Source organism: Panthera onca, chromosome D1 (assembly GCF_046562875.1).
Source record: "Panthera onca isolate mPanOnc1 chromosome D1, mPanOnc1 haplotype 2, whole genome shotgun sequence".
Lineage (NCBI taxonomy): Eukaryota > Metazoa > Chordata > Mammalia > Carnivora > Felidae > Panthera > Panthera onca.
This window is the reverse complement of record NC_138348.1, coordinates 15,152,063-15,179,324: the sequence shown is the minus strand read 5'-3', so window position 1 is coordinate 15,179,324 and position 27,262 is coordinate 15,152,063. Positions and strand designations below refer to the sequence as shown.

The 27,262-nt window shown below is 39.6% G+C and overlaps 1 protein-coding gene across 1 annotated transcript; it reads left to right on the top strand.

Annotated features, from left to right (window-relative positions):
* Positions 1-23,698: 23,698 nt before the first annotated feature.
* On the top strand, positions 23,699-24,702 carry LOC132662479 (olfactory receptor 4S1). Its single transcript, XM_060607930.3, has one exon. It carries the CDS (start codon positions 23,699-23,701, stop codon positions 24,626-24,628), a length of 930 nt encoding a protein of 309 aa, XP_060463913.3. The 3' UTR covers positions 24,629-24,702.
* The last annotated feature ends 2,560 nt before the right edge of the window (positions 24,703-27,262 follow it).

Here is a 27,262-nt window from a genome sequence, read left to right as displayed (position 1 = left end):
GTTTTCTAATTTTGAAAACATTTGTGTAGATTTGTGTAAATTTCACAAATTTGTGAAAAAATTTGTGTAAATTTGTAAACATTTGTGTAAAACATTGTGTAAATTTGTGAAAACATTGTGTAAATTTTAAGTCATTTTAAGTGACTTAAAACACTTTTTTTAAAGTGTTTGATGAAACTAATGAATTCATCTTGGCTTGGAACTTTTTTGGTGTGTGCAATGTATGTAAGGTGTGAATTCAATTTTTTTTTAACAGATATAGGGCTATTCAGATTTTCTGTTGATTTTGGGTCAGTTATATATATATATATATGGAATTTATACATTTAACCTAAGTCATAGAATTTGATGACTTTAGATCAACAAATGACATTGATATTAAAACTTAAGGTTATTCATAATATTCTATTACCGTTTATTTTCAGCAAAATCTGTGTGCTAACCATTTTCTTCCCCAAATTAAAATTTTTTACTTTCTCTGTTTTTTGTTTTTTGTTTTTTTGTTTTTTTTGTCTTTTTTTTAAAATTCTGCAGCCTATTTAGGGATTCATTAATTTTCTTGATATGTTCAAAGAATCATTGTCTGGCTCTTATCAAAAATTCTTCTGTTTTTGTTTTCTATGTGGTTAATATCTGTTATATTTCTTCTTTCCTTCCACTTTGTATCTAAATTTGCTCATTTCTTTTCTCTCTCAAGGTATAGACTTATTCACAGATTTTATACCTTTCTTCATTAGAAAAGTCTTTTTAATGTTTATTTATTTTTGAGAGAGCGACAGAGAGACAGAGTGTGAGTGGGGAGGGACAGAGAGGGAGACACAGAATCTGAAGGAGGCTCCAGGCTCTGAGCTGTCAGCACAGAGTCCGATGTGGAGCTTGAACTCACGAGCTGTGAGATCATGACCTGAGCCGAAGTTGGACGCTTCACTGACTGAACCACCCAGGTGGCTTTTTTCATTTTTAATATTAAGAATTTAAAACTGTTAAGTTTCTTCAAGCAATGTGTCCCATAAAATTTCTCATGTATTTTCATTAATATTCAGTTAAAATGTATTCTAATTTTTAAAAGTGATTTCGTCTTTGACTAGTGGATTATTTAAAGTACATAGTTTATTTTCCAAATAGTTATTTTTTCCTTGATATCTTGTTGTTACTTATTTCTAATTTAATTCCATTGTGAATGATATCGTTCTTTTTACATTTATTGAAGCTTGTTTCATGGCCCGACATAAGGTCTATCTTGGTAAATGTGCCATGTATGCTTCAAAGAGTATGTATTTCGTTTTAGGGTGTCATGCTTTACAAATATCAGTAAGATTAAGGTGGTTCATATGTTGTTCAGATCTATGTTTTTACTGATTTTTATTTATTTAATTTTTAATTATTATTTATTTTATTCTCAAGTTAATTAACTTCCAGTATAGTCTTCGCTTCAGGAGTAGAACCCCGTGATTGATCTGTTACATATGACACCCAGTGCTTACTTTTGTGTGTGTGTGTGTGTGTGTGTGTGTGTGTGTGTTTTAGAGACAGACAGAATGATAGAGAGATCACAAGTGGGGAAGAGAGAGAAAGAGGGAGAGAGAGAGAGAGAGGGAGAGAGAGACAGAGAGAGAGAAAATCTCATGCTCAACACGGGGCTTGATCCCACAACACTGGGATCATGACTTGAGCCCAAATCAAGAGTTGGACACTCAACTGACTGAACCACCCAGGCGCCCCTGTTTTTACTGATTTTTAAAATTGAATCCTACTCCCGCTTGCTGGAGGGTGGTGGCAGTGGTATTACATCTCCAATTATTGTGGAATTGTATACTTATTTCTTTAAGTCTGAGAAAGAAAACATTGCAGATGAGAAAATGGCATACCAGCGATGTTAAGCCACTTGTTAATGGTTATATATCCTCCAGGTGGCAAAGGCAGTCTTTAAACAAGGCAACTTGACTCCTTGGTTCATGCTTTTGAGCGCCCCTATTACACTGCCCCTTGTCTGTCTTACCCTCCTCACAGGGTAGAAATACTTTTCAAAATGCTATGTTAATATAAGGCAAGAGTCAAGGGCTAATTTAGGTCAAACTTGTCCCTGTTATTTAAAAAACAACGATAGAAAACATAGATCAGTTCATACTTAATACCGGTTATTTATATTTATATATTTATATGTAATATATATTATATTCAATACTTCTCTAAATAGATGGCATAAACCATGTCCTCTATATGGTAACTACTTAATAACTACTGTTGAATGAATGAATTCAGGATGATTCACCATAAAAATCCAAAGTCAGGATGAAAACAGTGGCTCCCTTCGCTTCTAAAGTTTGTCTGAACCACTGAGTTAATGTGACAAAGGGGTGGCTGTCTCTATGGCCCACTCCTCTAATTGGGATGCAGTGCCCCTGGGGTCTCATTAGCAAGCCTCAGGGTTCTCTTGCTAACCATGAATGTGCTATGGCTTCCAAAGGAGAGGTGCTAAAGCAAAGCCAATGGCTTTGGCTGGGGTGATTCCCTATGAGCTTCCCTTAACCTTCTGTGCTTAAAAGTTTACTACAGCCTTTCACTTCTCTAGCCAGACTTCTTGACATCTACTGTTCCACCGAGGGGAGTGGAGCTCACTAAGGTCAGTTATCATGGAGTCTTGGTCATTAGGTGACTCAATGGCTGCAATAAACCTGAACTGATCACGGATCCTTACAGCAAACAGCCTCACTGGCTTTGCTCTCACTGTTTTGTCCTCAATGTCCAGACGACAGTCCTGCTGCACAGTATCTGAGTATTTCTCAGACTCTGCCTTCAAATGCACCAAGTATGAGTTGATATATCTATCATCTATCTATCTATCTATCATCTATCTATCTATTTCAGATTCTTGTGGCATCCTTAGATTCCTTCTCCTTTAGCCATTTTCTTGTTTACCCTTTAGCTGAGCTGCTGAGGACGGTCTTCTTTGGGTGATCATATGCCCCCATTTTCTTAGTCAGGAGTGTTGTATAGTGACTAAGAAGGTACCTTTGAAGCCAGGCACCTTGGGTTGCATTGCTGGCTCTCCCTTACTACTGTGGGAACATGGCCAAGTCACTCATTCACTCTAATCCCCATTTTCCTCATTTGAAAAAATAGGGACAGTCATGGTAGTTCCTCAGAGCGATGGTTGAGATGTGAGTGATGCCTTTAAAGTGCTCTGGGGGCTCCTGGGTGGCTCAGTCAGTTAAGCATCCAACTTTGGCTCAGGTCATGATCTCACGGCTCGTGAGTGCTGCAGCTCAGAGCCTGGAGCCTACTTGGGATTCTGTGTCTCTCTGTCTGCCTCTCCCCCTCTCTCAAAAATAAAAATTAAAATTATAAAGTGCTCTGTTCGATATATACAACCCTGTTCGATAAATGCAAGCACATGTTATACCACTATGGTTACTATTCCCTCTGCTTGTGGGCAGTTCAAGCTCAGAGAATGTCTCCACACAAATCTTATTCTGTAGAGACTTGCTCTCTACCAGACCATGGTGGGGGGTACTTCTCGCAGCATAGGAGGTGGAGGGGTCAGAATTCACAGAGCTGGCTGGCTTCCCCAGTCTTTCAAACGGGCTCTCCCGGTATGTGGTCCCCAAAGCCACTTCACTTTTTGGAAATTAGAGCAATTCCAGAGTGTATTTCACTGAGGTGCAGTCTTGGCACCCTTTTCCCAAAGCCCAGGCCCACCTGACAAGGTGTTCTTCCCTGTAAATGAATCCTCTGATACCTGAAGCTTGAAGGACTCTTAAAAGACTTATTGACATTTTAATCTTTTAAAATAGAAATGTTTCTTGATTGCTTTGCAAATTTCCTTTCTCTTTCAAGACATGTGTCGAAATGCATGTGGGATCATATTCAGGGCAAGGCATGGCAGACGTGTGATGCGGACCTCTATCCCCCACCAGTCCCCAGATGAGACAGGAGAGGAATTATTAATGATGGAAAGCTACTTACTCGCTTTCTAGTTTGTTTTTTTTTTTTTTTAACTCCTCAAATACTGACTATTATTATCTTGAAATGAAATTTTTTTGGTGTATTTCCACTTTTCCAGTATAGAATCACAGCACTTAATTCAGCTGTTTTAGGTCCAGATGGGGAACTTGAGCACCAAGCAGAGGGAGGGTGTTGTTTGGTGAGACAGAGCTGGGACTGAAGCTGAGATCTGTCTTTTGGCTTCTAGACCAGTGCTTTTTTTATGGTGTCATGCTACCTCCTTTGGGCAAAGTTAAGTCCAATGTGAATCTCTGAAATTTTTCAGTAGTAGGAGGCTAGGGAAGGAAGGAGGGTGTAGCACACAAGCATTGCAGGGGGAGGGGGCTGGAGGAGAGCACTGCAGGAGGGAAAGCTCTCTGGCAAGAAGATCTGAGATGTCTCCCAGACTGTGTTGTGATTCCTGTGGGTGCTTGTTGCTGGTCTTGCAACTTAAACACTAATTTTTTGAGCTTCCTTTTGCTCAGCTCTAAAGTGAACATATTAATAGTTATCTTAAAGGGTTGTGCTGAGCATGAACTAGGAGAATGTATGAAGCTCATGGACTGAGCCTGGCCCACAGCAACTCCTCAGTGGTGATGGCGACATGATGCAGGAGAGGGGAGCCCCTTTCACTCTCTGTCGGCCTCATTCACGTCCTCACTTACTATGAGGTCCAAGTGTGTGTTGATGGTGTAAGGATGGCATAAAGGATTCAGTAGGAGAGAGGAGGAAATGAGGGCAGAAAGGAGTCCTTGGAGGAGGGGCTGAGGTGTTTGAAGATGTTCAGGTTGGAGAAGAGTAGTTGGGGTCGGGAGTTAATGACAGTTTTATGAGTGTGTTTTCTAATTTCTAAAGGAGCAAGTGACATTGTCTTCATGTTGCATGAGATTCTATCTGGACCCTAAATTTTAAGGAAAATTGTCTAGAGATTTACAGAAAAAGGTCATTTAATATAGTACAAATAGGGAATTAACACAAAAGCTTATAAATAGAGAGATGGTTAAATAAATTATGGTGGTTTTTTATAACGCACCATTAAAAAACATCTTTTTGTTTGTTTGTTTATTTTTGAGAGAGAGAGAGAGAGAGTGTGTGTGAGCTAGGGAAGGGCATAGAGAAAGGGAGACACAGAATCCAAAGCAGGGTCCAGGCTCTGAGCTGTCAGCACAGAGCCTGATTTGGGGCTTGAACTCGCAAACCATGAGATCATGACCATAGCCGAAGTTGGACGCTTAACCGACTGAGCCACCCAGGTGACCCTAAAAAACATCTTCTGAAGAATATCATCCTGGGGAGATGCTTTTTTTTAATATGAAATTTATTGTTAAATTGGTTTCGTACAACACCCAGTGCTCATCCCAACAGGTGCCCTCCTTAATGCCCATCACCCACCCTCCCCTCCCTCCCACACCCCATCAACCCTTAGTTTATTCTCAGTTTTTAAAAGTCTCTTATGTCATTTGCAAATGTCTTTTTCCCATTCAGTTGGTTGCCTTTTAGTTTTGTTGATTGTTTCCTTTGCAGTGCAGAAGCTTTTTATCTTCATGAGGTCCCAATAGTTCATTTTTGCTTTTAATTCCCTTGCCTTTGGGGATGTGTCAAGTAAGAAATTCTGCAGCTGAGGTCAGAGAGGTTTTTTTCCTGCTTTCTCCTCTAGGGTTTTGATGGTTTCCTGTCTCACATTCAAGTCCTTTATCCATTTTGAGTTTATTTTTGTGAATGGTATAAGAAAGTGGTCTAGTTTCATCCTTCTGCATGTTGCTGTCCAGTTCTCCCAGCACCATTTGTTCCATTGGATATTCTTTCCTGCTTTGTCAAAGACCCATACTTTTGTGGGTCTAATTCTGGGGTTTCTATTCTATTCCATTGGTCTATGTGTCTGTTTTTGTGCCAGTACCATGCTGTCTTGATGATCACAGCTTTGTAGTAGAGGCTAAAGTTCTGGGATTGTGATGCTTCCTGCTTTGGTCTTCTTCTTCAAAATTACTTTAGCTATTCGGGGTCTTTTGTGGTTCCATACAAATTTTAGGATTCCTTGTTCTAGCTTCGAGAAGAATGCTGGTGCAATTTTGATTGGGATTGCATTGATTGTGTAGATAGCTTTGGGTAGTATTGACATTTTGACAATATTTATTCTTCCAATCCATGAGCATGGAATGTTTTTCCATTTCTTTATATCTTCTTCAATTTCCTTCATAAGCTTTCTATAGTTTTCAGCATACAGATCTTTTCCATCCTTGGTTAGGTTTATTCCTAGGTATTTTATGCTTCTTGGTGCAATTGTGAATGGGATCAGTTTCTTTATTTGTCTTTCTGTTGCTTCATTATTAGTGTATAAGAATGCGACTGATTTCTGTACATTGATTTTGTATCCTGCAACTTTGCTGAATTCATGTATCAGTTCTAGCAGACTTTTGGTGGAGTCTTTAGGGTTTTCCATGTATATTATCATGTCATCCGCAAAAAGTGAAAGCTTGACTTCATCTTTGCCAATTTTGATGCCTTTGATTTCCTTATTTCCTTTTGTTGTCTGATTGCTGATGCTAGCACTTCCAACACTATGTTAAACAACAGCGGTGAGAGTGGACATCCTTGTCGTGTTCCTGATCTCAGGGGGAAAGCTCTCAGATTTTCCCCCATTGAGGATGATATTAGCTGTGGGCTTTTCATAAATGGCTAGTATCCAAAATCTATAAAGAGCTTACCAAAGTCCACAACTGAAAAACAAATAATCCAGTGAAGAAATGGGCAGAAAACATGAATAGACACTTCTCTAAAGAAGACATCCAGATGGCCAACAGGCACATGAAAAGATGCTCAATGTTGCTCCTCATCAGGGAAATACAAATCAAAACCACACTGAGATACCACCTCACGCCAGTCAGAGTGGCTAAAATGAACAAATCAGGAGACTATAGATGCTGGAGAGGATGTGGAGAAACGGGAACCCTCTTGCACTGTTGGTGGGAATGCAAACTGGTGCAGCTGCTCTGGAAAACAGCGTGGAGGTTCCTCAAAAAATTAAAAATAGACCTACCCTATGACCCAGCAGTAGCACTGCTAGGAATTTACCCAAGGGATACAGGAGTGCTGATGCATAGGGGCACTTGTACCCCAATGCTTATAGCAGCACTTTCAACAATAGTCAAATTATGGAAAGAGCCTAAATGTCCATCAACTGATGAATGGATAAAGAAATTGTGGTTTATATACACAATGGAATACTACCTGGCAATGGGAAAGAATGAAATATGGCCTTTTGTAGCAACGTGGATGGAACTGGAGAGTGTTATGCTAAGTGAAATAAGCCATACAGAGAAAGACAGATACCATATGTTTCCAGTCTTATGTGGATCCTGAGAAACTTACCAGAAGACCATGGGGGAGGGGATGGAAAAAAAAAAGAAAGGTTAGAGAGGGAGGGAGCCAAAGCATAAGAGACTCTTAAAAACTGAGAACAAACTGAGGGTTGATGGCGGGTGGGAGGGAGGAGAGGGTGGGTGATGGGTATTGAGGAGGGCACCTTTTGGGATGAGCACTGGGTGTTGTACGGAAACCAATCTGACAATAAATTTCATATTAAAAAAAAAAAGAGTCTCTTATGGTTTTGCTCTCTCCCTCTCTAACTTTTTAAAAGAAGTGTTAAGGGAAAAAAAGCTGAAAGCTGAATATAAAATTATGTATACATTTCATTCAAATTTATAAAGAATCTTTACATAATTGAGAGACATCTGGGTGACTCAGTCAGTTAAGTGACTGACATCGGCTCAGGTCATGATCTCATAGTTTGTGAATTCAAGCCCCATGTTGGGTTCTGTGCAGACAGCTCACAGCCTGGAGCCTGCTTCAGATTCTGTGTCTCCCTCTCTCTCTTTCTCTCCCCCACTTACACTCTGTCTCTCTCTCTTTCAAAAATAAATATTAAAAAAAATTTTAAAAAGTTTACATAATTGAAACAAACAGAAGAAATTCACAGTAATATTAATAAGTTCATTGTATTTTCTCTACTTTCCAAAGTATCTGTAATGAGTATAAACTTGGGCACATTATTTAACCTCTCTGAGCCTCACTTTCCTTATTTGTAAAATGGGGCAAAGAATAGTAAATACATAAGAATGTTTTGAGGATTAAATAACATAAGCTGTGTATTATTTTATTTTTTTATAATACAAATCATGAAAGTGAAATACAGATAATGATGATGATTTTCTCTGGGAGAGTCTGGGTTGGAATAGAATCTCTTGAATAGAAGGGAAGGGAGAATAAATCTTGCCTTGGACCACCCCAGCATGTTGCTTGCTCTTTATCCTTGGAGGGACTGTCTTTAAGAGTCAGTGGCTGACCACCTTGCCCATTTGGTGTCCCTAGTTTTATGATTCTTATACTTTAATAAAAACTGTTTTGAAGTAAATGGAAATGAATATGAACCTTGGAAATAAATCCTGTGGCATTGCCCTTGTAAACCAGTCTCCCACCTGAGTCTGACCAGCAACCATTGAGATCTAGTAATGCTTGATATGTAGGGAGCACCTACTAAATGCCAGGCACTATGCTAAATACTTCTACATTGTCTTACAACAGTCATCCTAGATGATATGTGTTACTGTCTTCATCTGACATATGATGAAATTATGTTTCTTTTTGTAAACGTTTTTTTAAATATTTCATTTATTTTTAAGAGAGAGACAGAGACAGAGAGACAGAGTATGAGTGGGGGAGGACCAGAGAGAGAGGAAGACACAGAATCCGAAGCAGGCTCCAGCCTCTGAGCTGTCAGCACAGAGCCTGTCACCGGGCTTGAATTCATGAACTGCGACATCATGACCTGACCCGAGGTTGGACGCTCAACTGACTGAGCCACCCAGGCTCCCTGGAAATTATATTTCTGAGAGGTCAGATAACTTGCCCAGTGTCATTTGTTTATGCATCAACTTACTTATTCACTTATTTATTTGTTCAGCATGTTTTCATGATTTTCCAGGTCTGCCTTTGGTCTGTGTTACAACACTATGCACGTTCCAGGGTAGACATGCGCGTGGGACCTCACAGTTTCTAGATAACAAAGTGCTTTCCACAGATGGTATTTTAGCTACGGCATAAAGAAGGGGTTATGGGTGTTAGTTATGACAATGAGTGACCTTGAGAAAAAAACTGTGCGTTTTAGACCCTGCCCATGTAAAATGAAGGAATAAATAAAATGCATTTTCAAAGGTAGTTGTATTGATTTGAGATATACAAGGAGCTAAATATGTGTCTGGCACATATTAGTGTCAGTTTATATCAGGTCAGTGAAATAAGATTACGTGCAGTTGTAAAGTCCTACACATGTATAGTTTGTTACCATAATTTTTGACCTCCATAGCTATCATTTTTTATTCACTTAATGAAAAAAATATCAATTTAGCCTCTACCAAGTGCCAGGCATCTTCTAGGCGCTTGGGACAGATCAGAGAACCAAACAGACAATAAACCCTGCATCATGAAACTCATGTTCCAATAGAGGAGGCAGACAATAAAATATAAATATAATAAATAACTTGTATAGTATGTTTGATAGTAATATGTGCTATAGAAAGAAGAAAAACTTGAACAGGATAAGGAAGATGGGGAGAGTCGAGACATTGCAATTAAAAAAATTTTTTTTAATGTTTGTTTTTTTGAGAGAGAGAGAGAAAGTGCAAGTAGGGGAGGGGCAGAAAGAGAGGGAGACACAGAATCTGAAACAGGCTCCAGGCTCTGAGCCATCAGCACAGACCCTAGCACGGGGCTCAAGCCTAAGAACTGTGAGATCATGACCTGAGCTGAAGTCAGACGTTCAACTGACATTATAGTTTTTTTGTTTTTTGTTTTCAGTTCACACCATTTAATGTTTATTTATTTTTGAAAGAGAGAGCACAATTGGGGGAGGGGCAGAGAGAGAGGGAGACACAGAATCCGAAGCAGGCTCCAGGCTCTGAGCCTTCAGCACAGAGCCTGATGCGGGACTCTAACCCACGAACTGCGAGAACATGACCTGAGCTGAAGTTGGACGCCCAACCGACCGAGCCACACAGGCACCCCTGACATTACAGTTTTAAATAGAATGATCAAATAGCTGCCTTGAGAAAGTGATATGCACACTTTCTCAAGGGTGCATAAAGGGATATGAGGAGTTCACCAATAAATATCTAGGGAAAGAATGTTCCAGGCAGAAGGAAGCCTATAGCAAAGATCCCAAGGTGACAGCATGCCTGATGAGTTTGATGAATATTACAGAGACCAGTGTGCTTGAAGTAGGGAACAAGAGGGGAAACTGGAGGGAGATGAGGTCAGAGAGGCAGTGGGGATGGGACCATGCAGGGCCCTGTGCATGAGAGGTTCTGGATTTTACTCTGAATGGAAGGGCTTGGAGAGAGTGCTCCAGCTGTCATGAAGAGAGCAGACTAGGGGTGGAGGAGAATTAAAGAAACCAGCTAGGAAGCAAGGGAGAGGTGGTTGTGGCTCAGAACAGGGAGCGAGCTGTGGACATGGTAGAGGTAGATTCTCATTACATTGTGAAGGTTATAACAAAATGAGTCTTAACTGATTAGGTGTGAGATGTGAGAAAAGAGGAATCAAGGATGACTCCAAGATTTTTAGGCTGACCATTCAGAAAGGCATAGTTGCATCAACTGAGATAGGATGCTGCCAGAAGAATATGTTTTGTGGGAAGGGGCCGGAGTTCATTGTTGGACATATTGTGGTAGACCCAGCAGATATTTATTCATTCCTTTATTTTACAAGCACACACTGAAAGCGTACTATGTAAATATATTGTATACTATGTGAGGCATACTTTGTGCAGCTCTTGAACACTATCTAGACATGGAATTATTGGATCAGATGGTATTTCTATTTTTAATTTTTTGAGGAATCCCCATACTTTTTCCACAGTGGCTGTACCAATTTACATTTTTACCAAGAGTCCATGAGGGTTCCTTTTTCTCCACATCCTCACCAACATTTGTTGTTTCTTATCTTTTTGATTTTAGCTATTCTAACATGTGTGAGGCGATATCTCATGGTGCTTGTGATTACATTTCCCTGATGATTCGTGGTGTTGAGCATCTTTTCATGTATCTGATGGGCATCTGTATGTCTTCTTGGGAAAAATGTCTATTCAGGTCCTCTGCCCATTTTTTAAATTGGATTGTTTGTTTTTTTTGGTGTTGAGTTGTAGAAGTTCTTTACATATTTTGGCTATTAACCCCTTTTTGGATATATCATTTGCAAATGTCTTCTTACATTCAGTAGGTTTTTTTTCTTTTTTTTTGTTGATGGTTTCTTTCACAGTACAAATATTTTTGTTTCTGTTTGTTTTAAGTAAGCTTCACAGCCAGTGCAGATCCCAGAGTGGGATTGAACTCATGACCTCGAGATAAAGACCTGAACTGAGATCTAGAGTTAGACACTCAACCGGCTGAGCCACCCAGGTGCCCCAGCAAATGCTTTTTATTTTGATGTAGTCCCACTAGTTTATTTTTGCTTTTCTTTCCATTGCCTTAGGAGACACATCTAGAGAAGTGTCAATGTCGGGGAAATTCCTGCCTGTGTACTCTTCTAGGATTTTTATGCTTTCAGGTCTCATGTCTAGGTCTTTAATCCATTTACAGTTTATTTTTGTGTATGGTGTTAGTAAGTAGTCCAGTTTCATTCTTTTACACATAGTTGTCCAGTTTTCCCAGTACCATTTATTGAAAAGTCTGTCTTTTCTCCATTGTACATTCTAGCCTTCTTTGTCATAGATAAATTGACCATATAAATGTGGGTTTATTTCTGGGCTCTCTGTTCTGTTCTATTGATCTCTGTGTCTGTTTCTGTGTCTGATCTCTGTGTCTGTTTCATAGTGTTTTGATTACTACAGTTTTGTAGGATGTATTATAATCTGGAATTGTGATACCACCAGCTTTGTTGTTCTTTCTCAGGATTGCTTTGGCTATTCAGGGTCTTTTGTGGTTCCATACACATTTTAGCATTATTTGTTCTAGTTTTGTGAAAAATGCACTGGTATTTTGAGAGGGATTGCATTGAATCTGTAGATTGCTTTGGGTAATACGGACACTTTACCAATATTAATTCTTCCAATCCATGAGTATGGAATATTTCTCCATTTGTTTTTGTCATCTTAAGTTTCTTTCACCAGTGTTTTATAGTTTTCAGAGTACAGGTCTTTCACTTCTTTGTTTAAGTTTATTCCTAGGTATTTTAGTTTTTCAGGTGCAATTGTAAATGGCATTTTTAAAATTTCTCTTTCTGCAACTTCGTTTTTAGTGTATAGAAATGACACTGATTTCTGGGTATTAATTTTGTATCCTGCCACCTTGCTGAATTTGTTTATTACTTATAGTAGTTTTTTGGTGAAGTCTTTAGGATTTTCTATGCATAGCATCATGTTGCTTGCAAATAGTGATAGTTTAACTTCTTCTTTACCAATATGGATGCCTCTTATTTCTTTTTCTTTTCTAATTGCTGTGGCTAGGACTTCCCATACTATATTGAATTAAAAGGTGAGAGTGGACATCTTTGTCTTGTTTCTGACCTTAGAGGGTAAGCTCTCAGTTTTCGACCATTGAATATGATGTTAGTTGTGGGTTTTTCATAAATGGCTTTTATTATGTTGAGGTATAATCCCTCTATCCCTATTTTGCTGAGATTTGTTTGTTTTTATCATGAATGATGTTGAATTTTGCCAGATGCTTTTCTGATGTCTATTGAGATGATAATATGATTTTTATCCTTTGTTTTGTTGATGTGGTGTATGATGTTGATTGTTTTGCAAATATTGAACCATCTTTGCATCCCAGGAATAAATCTCACCTGATCATGATGAATGATATTTTTAATATATTGCAGATTTGGTTTGCTAATATTTTGCCTCTGTGTTCATTAGGGATATTGGCCTGTAGTTCTCTTTTTTTGTGTGTCTTTGTCTGGTTTTGGTATCAGAGTAATGTTGGCCTCATAGTATTTGGAAGCTTTCCTTCCTCTTCTATTTTTTGAAATCGTAGGAGAATAGATATTAACTCTCTTTTAAATATTTCGTAGAATTTACCTGTGAATCCATCTGACTCTGGACTTTTACTTTTTGGTAGTTTTTGATTTCCAATTCAGTTTTGTTACTTACAGTTGGTCTGTTCTGATTTTTCTATTTCTTCCTGATACAGTTTTGGAAGAGTGTATGTTTCTAGGAATTTATCAATTTTTTCTAGGTTGTCCAGTTTGTTGGCATGTAGTTTTTCATAGTATTCTCTTATAATTGTATTTCTTTGGTGTCGGTTGTTACTTCTTCTCTCTTCTTTCTGATTTTATTTATTTGGGTACTTTCTCTTTTTTCTTGATGAGTCTGTCTAAGGGTTTGTCAGTTTTGTTATTTCGTTTTTTTTAATCTTTCAAAGAACCGGATCTTGGTCTCATTGATCTTTTTTCTTTTTTCTTTTTGGTCTCTATGTCATTTATTTCTGCTCTGATTTTCCTTTCTTCTACTCACCTTGAGTTTTGTTTGTTCTTATTTTTCTAGTTCCCTCAGGTGTAAGGTTATTTATTTGAGTTTTTTCTTGTTTCTTGAGGTAGAGCTGTATTGCTATATACTTCCCTCTTAGAACTGCTTTCACTGTGTCCCAGAGATTTTGGACTGTTGTGGTTTCATTTTCATTTGTCTCCATGTATTTTTTAAATTTGTTCTTTGATTGCTTCAATGACCCACTGAGTTTTTAGTATAATGTTGTTTAGTCTTCAGGCTTTTGTGTTTTTTCTTTTCTTGTGATATTTTAGTTTAATAAGTGTTTTGGTTGGAAAAGATGCATGGTATGATTTCAATCTGATTAAATTTATTGGCTTGTTTTATGGCCTAATATATGATTTATTCTGGAGAATGTTCCCCGTGTACTTCAAAAGATGTGTATTCTGTTGTTTTTGGATAGAACGTTCTGTATGTATCTGTTATGTCCATCTGATCCAATGTGTCAAAGACACAATTGTTTCCTTATTATCTCTCTAGATGATCTGTCCATTGATGTAAGTGAAGTATTAAAGTCCCCTATTATTATTGTATTACTGTCAATTTCTCTCCTTATATCTGTTAATATTTTCTTTATGCATTTAGGTGCTATAGTAATGGGTGTGTAGATAGTTACAATTGTTGTACCCTCTTGTTGGATTGATCCCTTTATCATTATGTAATGTTCTTCTTTTCCTCTTGTTACAGTCACTGTTTTAAAGTCTATTTTGTCTGAAAGAAGTATTGCCTCCCTGGCATTTTTTTTTTTCATTTTCATTTGCATGGTGAATATTTTTCCATCCCTTCACTTTCAGTCTGTATGCATCTTTAGGTCTGAGGTGAGTTTCTTGTAGTCAGCATATAGATGTGTCTTTTTTTTTTCTTAATCCATTCTGCCACTCTATGTCTTTTGATTGGAGCATTTAGGCCATTTACATTTAAAGTAATTATTGATAGGTATGTAATTAGTGCCATTTAAAAATTTTGTTTTCATAGCTCTTTGTTTCTTTTTTCTCTTGCTCTCTTTCTTTATGATTGATGAATACCTATGGTGTTTTGTTTGGTTTTCTTTTTCTTTATTTTTTGTGTATCTATCATAAATTTTAGGTCTTCGGTTCACATGTAACATCCTAAGAAAATAGCAGTGTATATGAATTTGACAGTCATTTAAATTCAAACACATTCTAAATTTAAGAAAATACAAAAAAAGATACAAAAAAGATAAATCTTTCTTTTTATCTTTTTTCTTTTCCCTTTTTACTTCCTTCTTCACATTTTATGTATATGTTGTCATATTTGATATCTTTTTATTCGTAGTTTTTTTTATATCTAATTATGGCCATTTCTTTTCCACTTAAAGAAGCCCCTTTAACATTTCTTGTAAGGCTGGTTTAGTGGTGATAAACTCTTTTATCTTTTGTTTGTCTGAGCAACTCTTTCTCTTGGGTCAGCCTGGTTTGATTTGGCTTCTTGTGGCTTTGTTTTGGAATGCTGCCAATGGGCCTCTAACTTTCCCAATGGCTGCACAGGACTGCTTTGCTGGCCTCCAGGCATCCTGTTAGAACCTAATGAACTTCCTCTAACACTAGTTACTCTTTTAAACCAAGGCTATTTTTCTGTGTCCAAGACAGAGGGCTGTGTTCCCTGGTCCTCAGTACTGTCCCTTCCCATTCCCATTCAGAGTGTCAGGGGTGGGGTTCTCTTTGTTACAGTGTCTCTGCCTCTATTGCTGTTCTCTTGCCATTCTCTCTATCTTTGGTTCAGTGGCTGTTTAGTCAGCCCTCAGTTCTTCAGGAGGAATTGTTCTATTAATAGGTATAATTTAGTGTGTTCCATGCAGGAGGTGGGTTCAGTCTTCCTACATCATCATCTTGAACTGGAACTCTGCCTATCTTTTAAAACATTGACAGTGAGGTCCTGAAAAGTTAATTGATTAGCAAAAGTTCACAGTTAGTATATAGCATAGCTGGGACCTTGTGATATTCTGGTTTGCAATTAGAGATATGTATTTGGTCTTCGTCCCCATTTATAGCACAGAGCTTCTCAAACCCTTGAATTTTCTGAGTAATGAGAGAGACAGAAATGTTTTTCATTATGTAAATGAGGTGACCTTTGATATGCTCCTAGATCAACTAAGGATGGGGGCTGGTTGCCAAGAAAACCAAACTTGTGATTGCAGGGTGGGTACTTTCATTTCCACCCCTGGAGCCTGGGGGAGCAAAGAGGTACTGATGGTTGAATGATGCCCAGTGGCCACTGATTTAATTAATCATGCCTAAGTAATAAAGCCCCCATAAAAACCCAAGTTTGGAGAACTTCCAGGTTAGTGAACAGGTGGAGATTTGGGGAGATTGATGCATTCAGAGAGCATGGAAGCTCCATGCTCTTACCACAAACCTTACCTTATGCATCTCTTCCATCTGGCTGTTCCTGGATTATATCCTTTTGTAATAAATCTTTCATTGAATTTTGTGAGCTGTTCTAGCAAATTAATCAAACCCAAGGAGGGCGGTGGTCATTGGAGTCTCAGATCTATAGCCATTAGGTTAGGAGCACAGGTGATAACTTGGGTTGCAAGTGGCATCAGAAATGGGGGGTGGTGCCAGTCTTCCAGGACTGAACCCTTAACCTGTGGGATCTGAAACGGTTCTCAGGTAGACAGTGTCAGAATTGAGTTGAATTGTAGGACACCCAGTTGGTTTCTGAGAATTGCTTGTAGGTGTGGGGAACTCTTCTCCCTCAGTTGCAATTTTGTGTTAGATTTATTTATTTATTTATTTATTTATTTATTTCTAAATTTTATTTATTTATTCATTGCTAAATCTTATTTATTTATTTCTTTATTTAAAAATTTACTACTAAGTTAGCGTATAGTATAACAATGATTTCAGAAGTAGATTCCAGTGCTTCCTCCTCTATGTATAACACCCAGTGCTCATCCCAACAAGTGTCTTCCTTAGTGCCCCTTACCCATTTAGCCCTCCCCCCACCCATAACCCCTCCAGCAATCAGTTCGTTCTCTGTATTTGAGTCTCTTATGTTTTGTCTCCCTCCTTGTTTTTATATTTTTCTTGCTTCCCTTCCCTAATGATCATGTTTTGTACTTAAATTCCACATACAAATGAAGTCACATGATATTTGTCTTTCTCTGACTAATTTCACTTAGCATAATACCCTCTAGTTCCATCCACGTTGTTGCAAATGGCAACATTTCATTCTTTTTTATTACCAAGTAATACTCCATTGTATACACGTATACCACATCTTCTTTATTCATTCAGCTGTTGATGGGCATTTGGGCTCTTTCCATACTGTGGCTACCGTTGATAGCACTGCTATAAACATTGGGGTACATGTGCCCCTTTGAAACAGCACACCTGTATCCCTTGCATAAATACCTAGTAGTGCAATTGCTGGGTTGTAGGGGAGTTCTATTTTTAACTTTTTGAGGAAACTCCATACTGTTTTAGAGAGTGGCTGCACCAATTTGCATTCCCACCAGCAGTGCAAAAGAGATCCTCTTTCTCCACATCCTCGCCAACATCTATGTTGCCTGAGTTGTTAATTTTAGCCATTTTTTTAGGTGTGAGGTGGTATCTCATTGTGGTTTTAATTTGTATTTGCCTGATGATGAGTGATGCTGAGCATTTTTTTCATGTGTCTCTTAGCCATTTGGATGTCTTTGGAGAAGTGTTTCATGTCTTTTGCCCTTTCTTCATTGGATTATTCGTTTTTTGGGTGTTGGGTTTGATAAGTTCTTAATATATTTTGGATAATAACACTTCCTCTGATATGTCATTTGCAAAATCTCCTCCCATTTGGTTGGTTGCCTTTTAGTTTTGTTGATTGTTTCCTTTGCTATGCAGAAGCTTTTTATCTTGATGAGGTCTGAGTTGTTCATTTTGCTTTTGTTTCCCTTGCCTCTGGAGATGTGTTGAGTAAGAAGTTGCTGCTGCTGAGGTCAAAGGGATTGTTGCTTGCTTTCTCCTCTAGGATTTTGATGGCTGTCTTACATTTAGGTCTTTCATCCATTTTGAGTTTATTTTTGTGTATGGTGTAAGAAAGTGGTCCAGGTTAATTTTCTGCATGCACTGTCCAGTTTTCCCAGCACCATTTGCTGAAGATACTATCTTTATTCCATTGGATATTCTTTCCTGCTTTGTCAAAGATTAGTTGGCCATAGGTTTCTGGTTCCATTTCTGGGTTCTGTATTCTGTTCCATTGATCTAAGTGTCTGTTTTTGTGCCATTAGTATACTGTCTGGATGATTATAGCTTTGTAATACATCTTGAAGTCTGGGAATGTGATGCCTCTAGCTTTGGTATTCTTTTTCAGGATTGCTTTGACTATTCGGGGTCTTTTATGGTTCCATACAAATTTTAGGATTGTTTGTTCTAGCTCTATGGAGAATGCTGGTGTTATTTTGATAGGTATTGCATTGAATATATAGATTGCTTTGGGTAGTATCAACATTTTTTTTTTAATTTATTTTTGGGACAGAGAGAGACAGAGCATGAACGGGGAGGGTCAGAGAGAGAGGGAGACACAGAATCGGAAACAGGCTCCCGGCTCCGAGCCATCAGCCCAGAGCCTGACGCGGGGCTTGAACTCACGGACCGCGAGATCGTGACCTGGCTGAAGTCGGACGCTTAACTGACTGCGCCACCCAGGCGCCCCATGGGTAGTATCAACATTTTAACGATATTTGTTCTTCCTATCCAGAAGCATGAAATATTTTTCCATTTTTTTGTTTCCTTTAATTTCTTTCATAAGATTTCTATAGTTTTCAGTGTATAGATTTTTCACCTCTTTGGTTTTGTTTATTCCTAGGTATTTTGTGGGTTTTGGTACAATTGTAAATGGGATCGATTCCTTGATTTCTCTTTCTGTTGCTTCATTATTGGTGTATAGAAATGCAACCAATCTCTGTGTATTGATTTTATATCCTTCAACTTTGCTGAATGCATGGATCAGTTCTAGCAATTTTTTTTTGTGGAATCTTCTGGGTTTTCCATATAAAGTATCATGTCATCTGTGAAGGGAGAAAATTTGACTTCCTCCTTGCTGATTTGGATGCCTTTTATTCCTTTGTTTGTCTGATTGCTGAGGCTAAGACGTCCAGTACTATGTTAAATAACAGTGGCAAGAGTGGACATCCCTGTTGTGTTCCTGACCTTAGGGGAAAAGCTGTCAGTTTTTCCCCCGTGAGGATGATAATAGTGGTGGGTCTTTCATATGTAGCTTTTATGATCTTAAGGTATGATCCTTCTATCCCTACTTTCTTGAGGGTTTTTATCAAGAAAAGATGCTGTATTTTGTCAAATGCTTTCTCTGCATCTATTGAGAGGATCATGTGGTCCTTATCCTTTCTTTTATTGATATGATGTATCACATTGTTTTGCAGATATTGAACCAGCCCTGCATCCCAGGAATAAATCCCACTTGTCCATGGTGAATAATTATTTTAATGTATTGTTGAATCCAGTTAGCTAGTATCTTGTTGAGGATTTTTGCATCCATGTTCATCAGGGAAATTGGTCTGTAGTTCTCCTTTTTAGTGGGATCTTTGTCTGGTTTTGGAATCAAGGTAATGCTGGCTTCACAGAATGACTTTGGAAGTTTTCCTTCCATTTCTATTTTTTGGAACAGCTTCAAAAGAATAGGTGTTAACTCTTCTTTAAATGTCCATCTGGCCCTGGACTCTTGTTTTTTGGGAGATTTTTGATTACTAACTTGATTTTATTTTTACTGTTTATGGGTCTGTTCAAATGTTCTATTTCTTCTTGTTTCAGTTTTGGTAGTTTATATGTTTCTAGGAATTTGTCCAATTCTTCCAGACTGACTAATTTATTTGCATATAATTGCTCATAATATTCTCTTACTATTGTTTGTATTTCTGCAGTGTTGGTTGTGATCTCCCCTCTTTAATTCTTGATTATATTTATTTGGGTCCTTTCCATTTTCTTTTTGACCAAACTGGCTAGGGGTTTATCAATTTTGTTAATTCTTTCAAAGAAACAGATCCTGGTTTCATTGATCTGTTCTATTCTTTTGATTTTGATTGCCTTGATTTCTGTTCTAATCTTTATTATTTCCTGTCTTCTGCTGGTTTGGGGTTTTATTTGCTGTTCTTTTCCCAGGTCTTTAAGGTATAAAGTTAAGTTGTGTATCTGAGACCTTTTTTCCTTGTTTAGGAAGGCCTGGATTGCTATGTTCTTCCTTCTTATGACTGCCTCCCAGAGGTTTGGGGTGTCGTGTTTTCATTTTCATTAACTTCCATGTACTTTTTAATTTACTCTTTAACTTCTTGGTTAGCCTATTTTTTCTTTAGTAGGATGGTCTTTAGTCTCCAGGTATTTGTTGTCTTTCCAAATTTTTTCTTGTGGTTGATTTCTAGTTTCATAGCATTGTGGTCTCAAAATATGCATAGTATGATCTCAATCGTTTTGTATTTGTTGAGGGCTGATTTGTGTCCCAGTATGGGATCTATTCTGGAGAACGTTCCATGTGCATTTGAAAAGAATGTGTATTGTGCTGCTTTAGGATGAAATGTTCTGAATATATCTGTTAAGTCCATCCAGTCCAGTGTGTCATTCAAAGCCATCGTTTCCTTGTTGATTTTCTGTCTGTTGCTGTAAGTGGGATGTTGAAATCCCCTACTATTATGGTATTATTACCAATGAGTTTCTGTATGTTGGTGATTAATTGATATATTTGGGTGTTCAAGTTTGGGACATAAATGTTTACAATTATTAGATCTTCTTGGTGGATAGACCCCTTAATTATGATATAATTCCTTTCATCTCTTGTTACAGTCTTGATTTTAAAATCTAGATCGTCTGATATAAGTATGACAAATCTGGCTTTCTTTTAGCTACCATTAGCATAATCCCCATACTTTCTCCATCCCCATACTTTCATGCTGAAGGTATCTGTAGGTCTAAAATGTGTCTGTTGTAAACAGCATATAGATGGATCTTGTTTTCTTTCTTTCTTTTTTTTTGGTATTTTTCTTTGATTTATTTTTTTAGTTTACATCCAAGTTAATTAGCATATAGTGCAGCAATGATTTCAGGAGTAGATTCCTTAATGCCCCTTACCCATTTATCCCATCCCCCCTCCCACAGCCCCTCCAGTAATCCTCTATTTGTTTTCCATATTTAAGAGTCTCTTATGTTTGTTCTCATCCTGTTTTTATATTATTTTTGCTTCCCTCCCCTTATGTTTATCTGTTTTGTATCTTAAAGTCCTCATATGAGTGAAGTCATATGATATTTGTCTTTCTCTGATTAATTTCGCTTAGCATAATACCCTCTAGATGGATCTTGTTTTCCTATCCATTATATTACCCTGTTTCTTTTGATTGTAGCGTTTAGTTCATTGATGTTTAGAGTGAGCCCTGAAAGATATAATTTAGCACCAGGGTGGCTTATAGAGTTGAAGTTTCTGGTGGTGTTCTCTGGTCCTTTCTAGTCTTTGTTGCTTTTGGTCTTTTGGTTTTGTTTCGTCTTTTCTTCCCTCAGAGAGTCCCCCTTAAAATTTCTTGCAGGGCTGGTTTAGTGGTCACAAACTCCTTTAGTTTTTGTTTGTCTGGAAAACTTTTATCTCTCCTTCTGTTTTGAATGACAGCTTTGCTGGATAAAGAATTCTTGGCTGCATATTTTTCCTCTTCAGCACATTGAATATATCCTGTCACTTCTTTCTGGCTTGCCAAGTTTCTGTGGATAGGTCTGCTGTGAATCTGATCTGTTTTCCCTTATAGGTTAAGGACTTTTTTTCCCCTTGCTGCTTTCATGATTCTTTCCTTGCCTGAGTTTTTGTGAAGTTGACTTTGATATGCCTTGGTGGTGGTCAGTTTTTGTTGAATCTAATGCGAGTTCTCTGTGCTTCCTGGATTTTGATGTCTGTGTCTTTCCCTAGGTTAGGAAAGTTTTCTGCTATCATTTGCTCACATAGCCCTTCTACCCTTTTTTCTCTCTCTTCATCTTCTGGGGCCCCTATGATTCGGATGTTGTTCCTTTTTAATGAGTCATTGAGTTCTCTAATTCTTATATTGTGCTCTTTTGCCTTAGTTTCCATCTTTTTTTCTGCTTCATTATTCTCCTAATTTGTCCTCTATAGTGCTGATTTGCTGCTCTGCTTCATCCAGCCTTGTCACCATGACATCTATTCACAATTGCATCTCGGTTATAGCAATTTTACTTTCGTCTTGACTAGATTTTATTTCTTATATTGCTGCAGAAGGGGATTCTATGCTTTTTTCACCCGAGCTAGTATTCTTATTATCAGGCTTCTAAATTCTGGTTCAGACATCTTGCTTGTATCTTTGTTGATTAAGTCCCTAGCTGTCATTTCTTCCTGTTCTTTCTTTTGGGGTGAATTCCTTCATTTTGTCATTTTGGAGGAAGAAAAAGAATTAATAAAATTAAAAAAAAATTAAAATTAAAAACAACACAAAAAATCAAATACAACTTTGATTCTAGGTCCTAGGCGTGCTTTGGTTGAAGCTTGGTAGAATACAGAAACAAGAGAAAGAAAAGAAAAGGAAAAAAAAAAAGGAAAACATTTGATAATTTAAAAAGATGAATACAATAAAATAGAATAAAATTAAATGACGAAAGTAAAATAGAATAAAAAAGATTTACAAAAGTAAAAAATATAGTGGAAACAAAAATCTTTTTTATAAAAACAGAAAATAAAAATAATTTTTTTCTCTTTCTATATTCAGGATTAATAAAAAGTAAAAAAGTTGAATAGATGAACCAGCAAACAGAATGAAATATGGTTGAAATTATGTCATTTCCCCTAGAAATAAAACAATGAAGCACTTTATAGTCCATAAACTAAGGGGGTGGAGAGACTTGTGCTGTTCTTGTAGAGTGTGGTTGGTGAAGTTGAATGGGGCTTGGTGTAATGGCTCCATTCTCTATTTGATGGCACTGCTTAGCTTACTGGGGTTGATCACTGTGGCCCTGTTGTGTACCTGTGTATGTGCATGCATGGGAGAGGTGAAAATGGCATCTCAGCTACCCAGTCTCTAGTATCAGAACTCTCTGCTCTTACCCACTGGCAATTGTGCACCCCTCCTTTATCTCTGGCTTCCATCCACTCCTTGCTTCCACACTGCCTGCAACTAAGCCATCAGCCTGCCAGGCAGCACCTCCTTCCCGAGTTTTATCTTAGATGGGGCTGTGTTTCCAAACCCCTCACTTCTCAGGATCCTGCAGCTTTGACCTGCTCACATCCTCTGGGGGAGGGTTTTGCCAAGCAATGGCTGGGTGCCAGCTTGCCCCAGGAACATTTGAGTGACTGCACTGGTACAGATGCCCAGAGACTGCCACCCCACCCCAGGAAAAAGTTCATGGGATCATGTAGCAGCAGTGTTTCAGGGATTATGTTAAATCACAACACACATCTGGCACCAGGCTTCATTGGCTTTTAATGTCCGTGTTCACACACCAGCAAACATGGCTGTTATCTGAAGTCTGCTGAGACCTTTGCCTGTTGGGAGCAGCCACAGCCTCTACCAAATGTCCTCTCAGCAGGTGAACTGCCTCTCCCCATGTGGCCTGAAGACCCCTTGGCCCATGCTGTCTGCTCCTGGGGATTTGCCCTTCCCACCAGAGCTCTTCCAGGTATCGAGCTGCAGAGTTTCAGACTCTGTGCTCCTCTGTTTGTAGAGTCTTAATGGTATTTAAACTTTCTCCTTTCTCCTTTCTCTTTTCTGCCTTTCTTGTTAAGTCCCTTATGGGTGCTTCCACTCCTTCTCTTACTCTCCATCTGCTTTCAGGGTGAGTGCTTTTCCTGTACTGCTCCCCCCTCCCCCCCGCCCTGTCTCCCTATTCTCTCCGCAAGCAAAAATAGCTCCCTATTCTCCATGGCTTCTCTCTCCCCCAGTTTACTTCTCCTTGTTGTGTACCTGCCAAGTTCAAGTTGTGCAGAATGTTGTGTTACTCCTCAGATCAATTTTCTAGGTGTGCAAGATGGTTTGGTGTTGATCTAGCTGCATTTCAGGGACAAGAGAAGCAAAAAACTTCCATGCTCCTCTGCCATCTTGGCCCCTCTCCTCAAACAGGTCCAGTGTTAGAATCATTTAGACCTGAAAACAGTTTTCTGATTCCCTGGATTGACAAAACTTTCTTATATCACATAATTTGTGTTCTTGCAGAGCTAACTACTTTTTTTGTGCTCAGGGAAGCCATGGGAACCAAGAACAACGTGACTGAATTTGTGTTGTTCGGCCTTTTCCAGAGCAGGGAGATGCAGCATGTGTGCTTCGTGGTCTTCTCCCTCTTCCATGTACTCACTATCCTGGGGAACCTTCTGGTCATCATCACCATCAATGCAAGCAAGACCCTGAAGGCTCCCATGTATTTCTTCCTCAGCCACCTCTCTTTTGCCGACATGTGCTATCCATCTGCTACCACACCCAAGATGATCGCAGACACTTTTGTGGAGCGTAAGACCATCTCCTTCAATGGCTGCATGACCCAGCTCTTTTCTGCCCACTTCTTTGGTGGCACTGAGATATTCCTCCTCACAGCCATGGCCTATGACCGCTATGTGGCCATCTGTAGGCCCCTGCACTACACAACCCTCATGGGTCAGTGGAAGTGTGGCTTGCTGGCCGGGGCCTCCTGGGTGGCTGGCTTCCTGCATTCCATCCTACAGACACTCCTGACAGTCCAGCTGCCCTTTTGTGGGCCCAATGAGATTGACAACTTCTTCTGTGATGTTCATCCCTTGCTGAAGCTGGCCTGTGCAGACACCTATGTGGTGGGGCTCATTGTGGTGGCCAACAGTGGCATGATCTCTTTGGTGTCCTTTATCATTCTTATCATCTCCTATGTGGTCATCTTATTGAACCTGAGACGCCAGTCATCTGAGGGCCGGTGCAAGGCTCTGTCCACATGTGGCTCACACATCATCACAGTCATTTTGGTCCTCGTGCCCCCCATGTTCATGTACATTCGTCCCTCCACCACCCTGGCTGCTGACAAACTTGTCATCCTCTTTAACATCGTCATGCCACCTTTGCTGAACCCTCTGATCTACACGTTGAGGAATAATGAGGTGAAAAATGCCATGAGGAAACTGTTTAGGGTACAAGGGAGTACAGGGGAGAAGTGACAGTCCGGGGAATCTCATTCAGCCTGGAACTTGGGAGACTTCCCATCTTGTAGCATCTCCAATTTAATGCTTGTAATGACAACTGTGTAATAATAATAATCCCACATATTCCTTCAACCTTTCATTCATTAAGTATTTATTGTCTGCAGTCAGTGAGGCATTGGGGATACGGATAAAAGTAAGATGTAACCTCTACCCCACAAGAGGATCACAGTCCAGGAGGCTCTTAGTGATACCGAAGGGCTCATTCAGGAAACCTGTGAGGTCTATAATTGAGGGAACCTCCAGGAAGGCTGAGTGGCTCATCTACAACCATGGAGAATACTACTACATAATTCCTTTATTGTGGCTACCATAGTGCTCAGTGACATTTATTCTCTCATGACCTCCAAGGCACTTTATTTGTGGTCCTTCATTTCATGCTCTCAGCCGGCAGATGAATAAATAAGTGTAGAGAGGTTACAGGATTGACCCCAAGTCACCAAATAGACCCTGAGCCAGGTGGTGACCAGAATGTAGGTCCCCTAGGTCCACTTTCAGGGCACTCCTCACCTCAGAACATCTTGACAAAGACCGTGTGAAAATTAATACAGGGGGTCCTCACTGAAATGGAGTCAGGAGGCCAGCAGGGGGAGCACTCATGCCCTATCACCACGGTCCTCAAAAGCAGAGTCCACAGGAAAAGAGGACGTTAGAAGCCCATACAGCTTTACTATCCCTGCAGGAGGAAGAAAGTCCGCTCTGCTCCAGGCAGCAGCCCAGCAAATGAGAGACGGCCACAGCTCAGCCAATGAAGACACTATGCTGAGAACTCCCGGTTTACTCCAATGAATTTTGTGTTTAGAACAGCCACTGCCCCCCACCCCCCCTTCCTCTATAAAAGAGTGTTCCTTTCCTTAATTTCAGGGATTTGTCTGTGGTTTCCCATGGTTATCTAATTCTGGGTTGCAATTCTGTGCTATTCCCCTTTAAACCGGTTTTTGCTGGTAAGATAACGGGCAGTTTTATTTTTAAGGTTAACAACTGAGTGAATGGACACTGGGTAGGATGGACCAGGAAGTTTTGAAGGACCAAGGATTGGTGGTGACCAGTGAGGATGGAGAACAGAGCCAGGGAAGGCAAGTTGTCAGCACTTTTCTCTCTCCAGCAGAGCAGGGACTGTGGCTCCTGATGAGGAAAACAAAGACAAGAAAAATGTAGTAAATTAAATCTCCTTACGGCTTGCATTGCACTGATAGATACCAGAGACCTACAGTGAATAACTGCCTCAAGGAATTTCTTGCTGCTTTAATGTCTACATTTCATTAAAAATTAAAGGCAACGTTACCTTGACAATAGCTAAATCTTCAGGGTCTTGTAAGGCCCTGCTTTCACCATACAGAAATTCCTTTGAAACTATCTCTATCCTCCCCCCCTCTCCCTCCACAAACTTAAAAGTCTATGAGTCACTCCTCATAACCCCAGTGCAGCTCTTTCTGCCCAGGGGTCCTGTCCCTGTGCTATAATAAAATCACCTTTTTGCACCAAAATGTCTCAAGAATTCTTTCTTAGCCGTTTGCTCATGAACCCCACTTCGTAATTTCATCAGCTCCCATTTATCCCCTTCTGTCTTCCTTCGTTTCGCTGCTAGAGGGAAAGTTTATGCAGAATGGATTAGGAGGGCTGCACTGGACATCTTGCTTAATTAATGTTGGTTTGCAAACCGCCCTTCGGGCAGGGAGAGGCCAAAGAAAGAGGCAGGCCGCTCCAGATCAGTAGGGGCAGGTTTAATGAGCAGGTTTAATAAGTTACATAGGACGCTGTCTTAAGTGGGACCCAGACCAGTAGATTTCCGCACCTGCTGCCATTATCTTAAAAGGTTATACAGAGACCATTAGTCCAGATGGTTTCAATAACTCCTTACACCCTCAAGGTGAGTGCCCGGAAGCGGCTGAGGGAAGGTGGGCAGAGAGAACGTTCATTGGAGAGGGGCTGGTGGGGATCCGCCAATTCTTTGGATACAGCTTGAGGGCCAACCAGCAGTCGTGACCTCTCAATGACCTCCTGCAACAATTAACCATTCACGGGTCATTCACCCCTGTTGGGTGTCAATTTCCTCATTTTCAAATGGAGACAGTAACAATACGAGCGCTTCAGCGTCTTCGAAAGTTGCTTTGTAAAGTCCTATATGAAAGTCTGTTGTGCAGAGGTCGCTCCCACACTGTTTATGCTGTGGTCCTGTTTCCTTCCCTTTGTCCTAAAACCCTGACTACTCTCCTAAATGCCAGGTGGATTAATTCGCTTCTCAAATGTTTATCGATGACTTAACATGTGGTAAGTACATTCTTTTATTTTTATTTTTTTCCATCTGGCTTTGAGTTTATTCAATGCAGGCCGCCCAGCCCTTCCTCAGAGCGGTGGCTGAATTTGGGGAACAAAACAAAGTCCTCTGAGGTGAGAGTGTGGATTAGGGTGGAGCCTGGGGTGAGGTGAAGGTGTACGGGAGACTGTGGCCCTCAGCGTTGGCTGTCCCCCCCCCCCCCCCACCCCCTATTTTCGGCAGGCTGCGGTGGGGTTGGGGGCAGGTCCACAAGGAACAGGTCCTGGGCTTTTTGCTACTTCCCAGTCCCCCTTCCTTTCTGCCCTGTGTCCTTA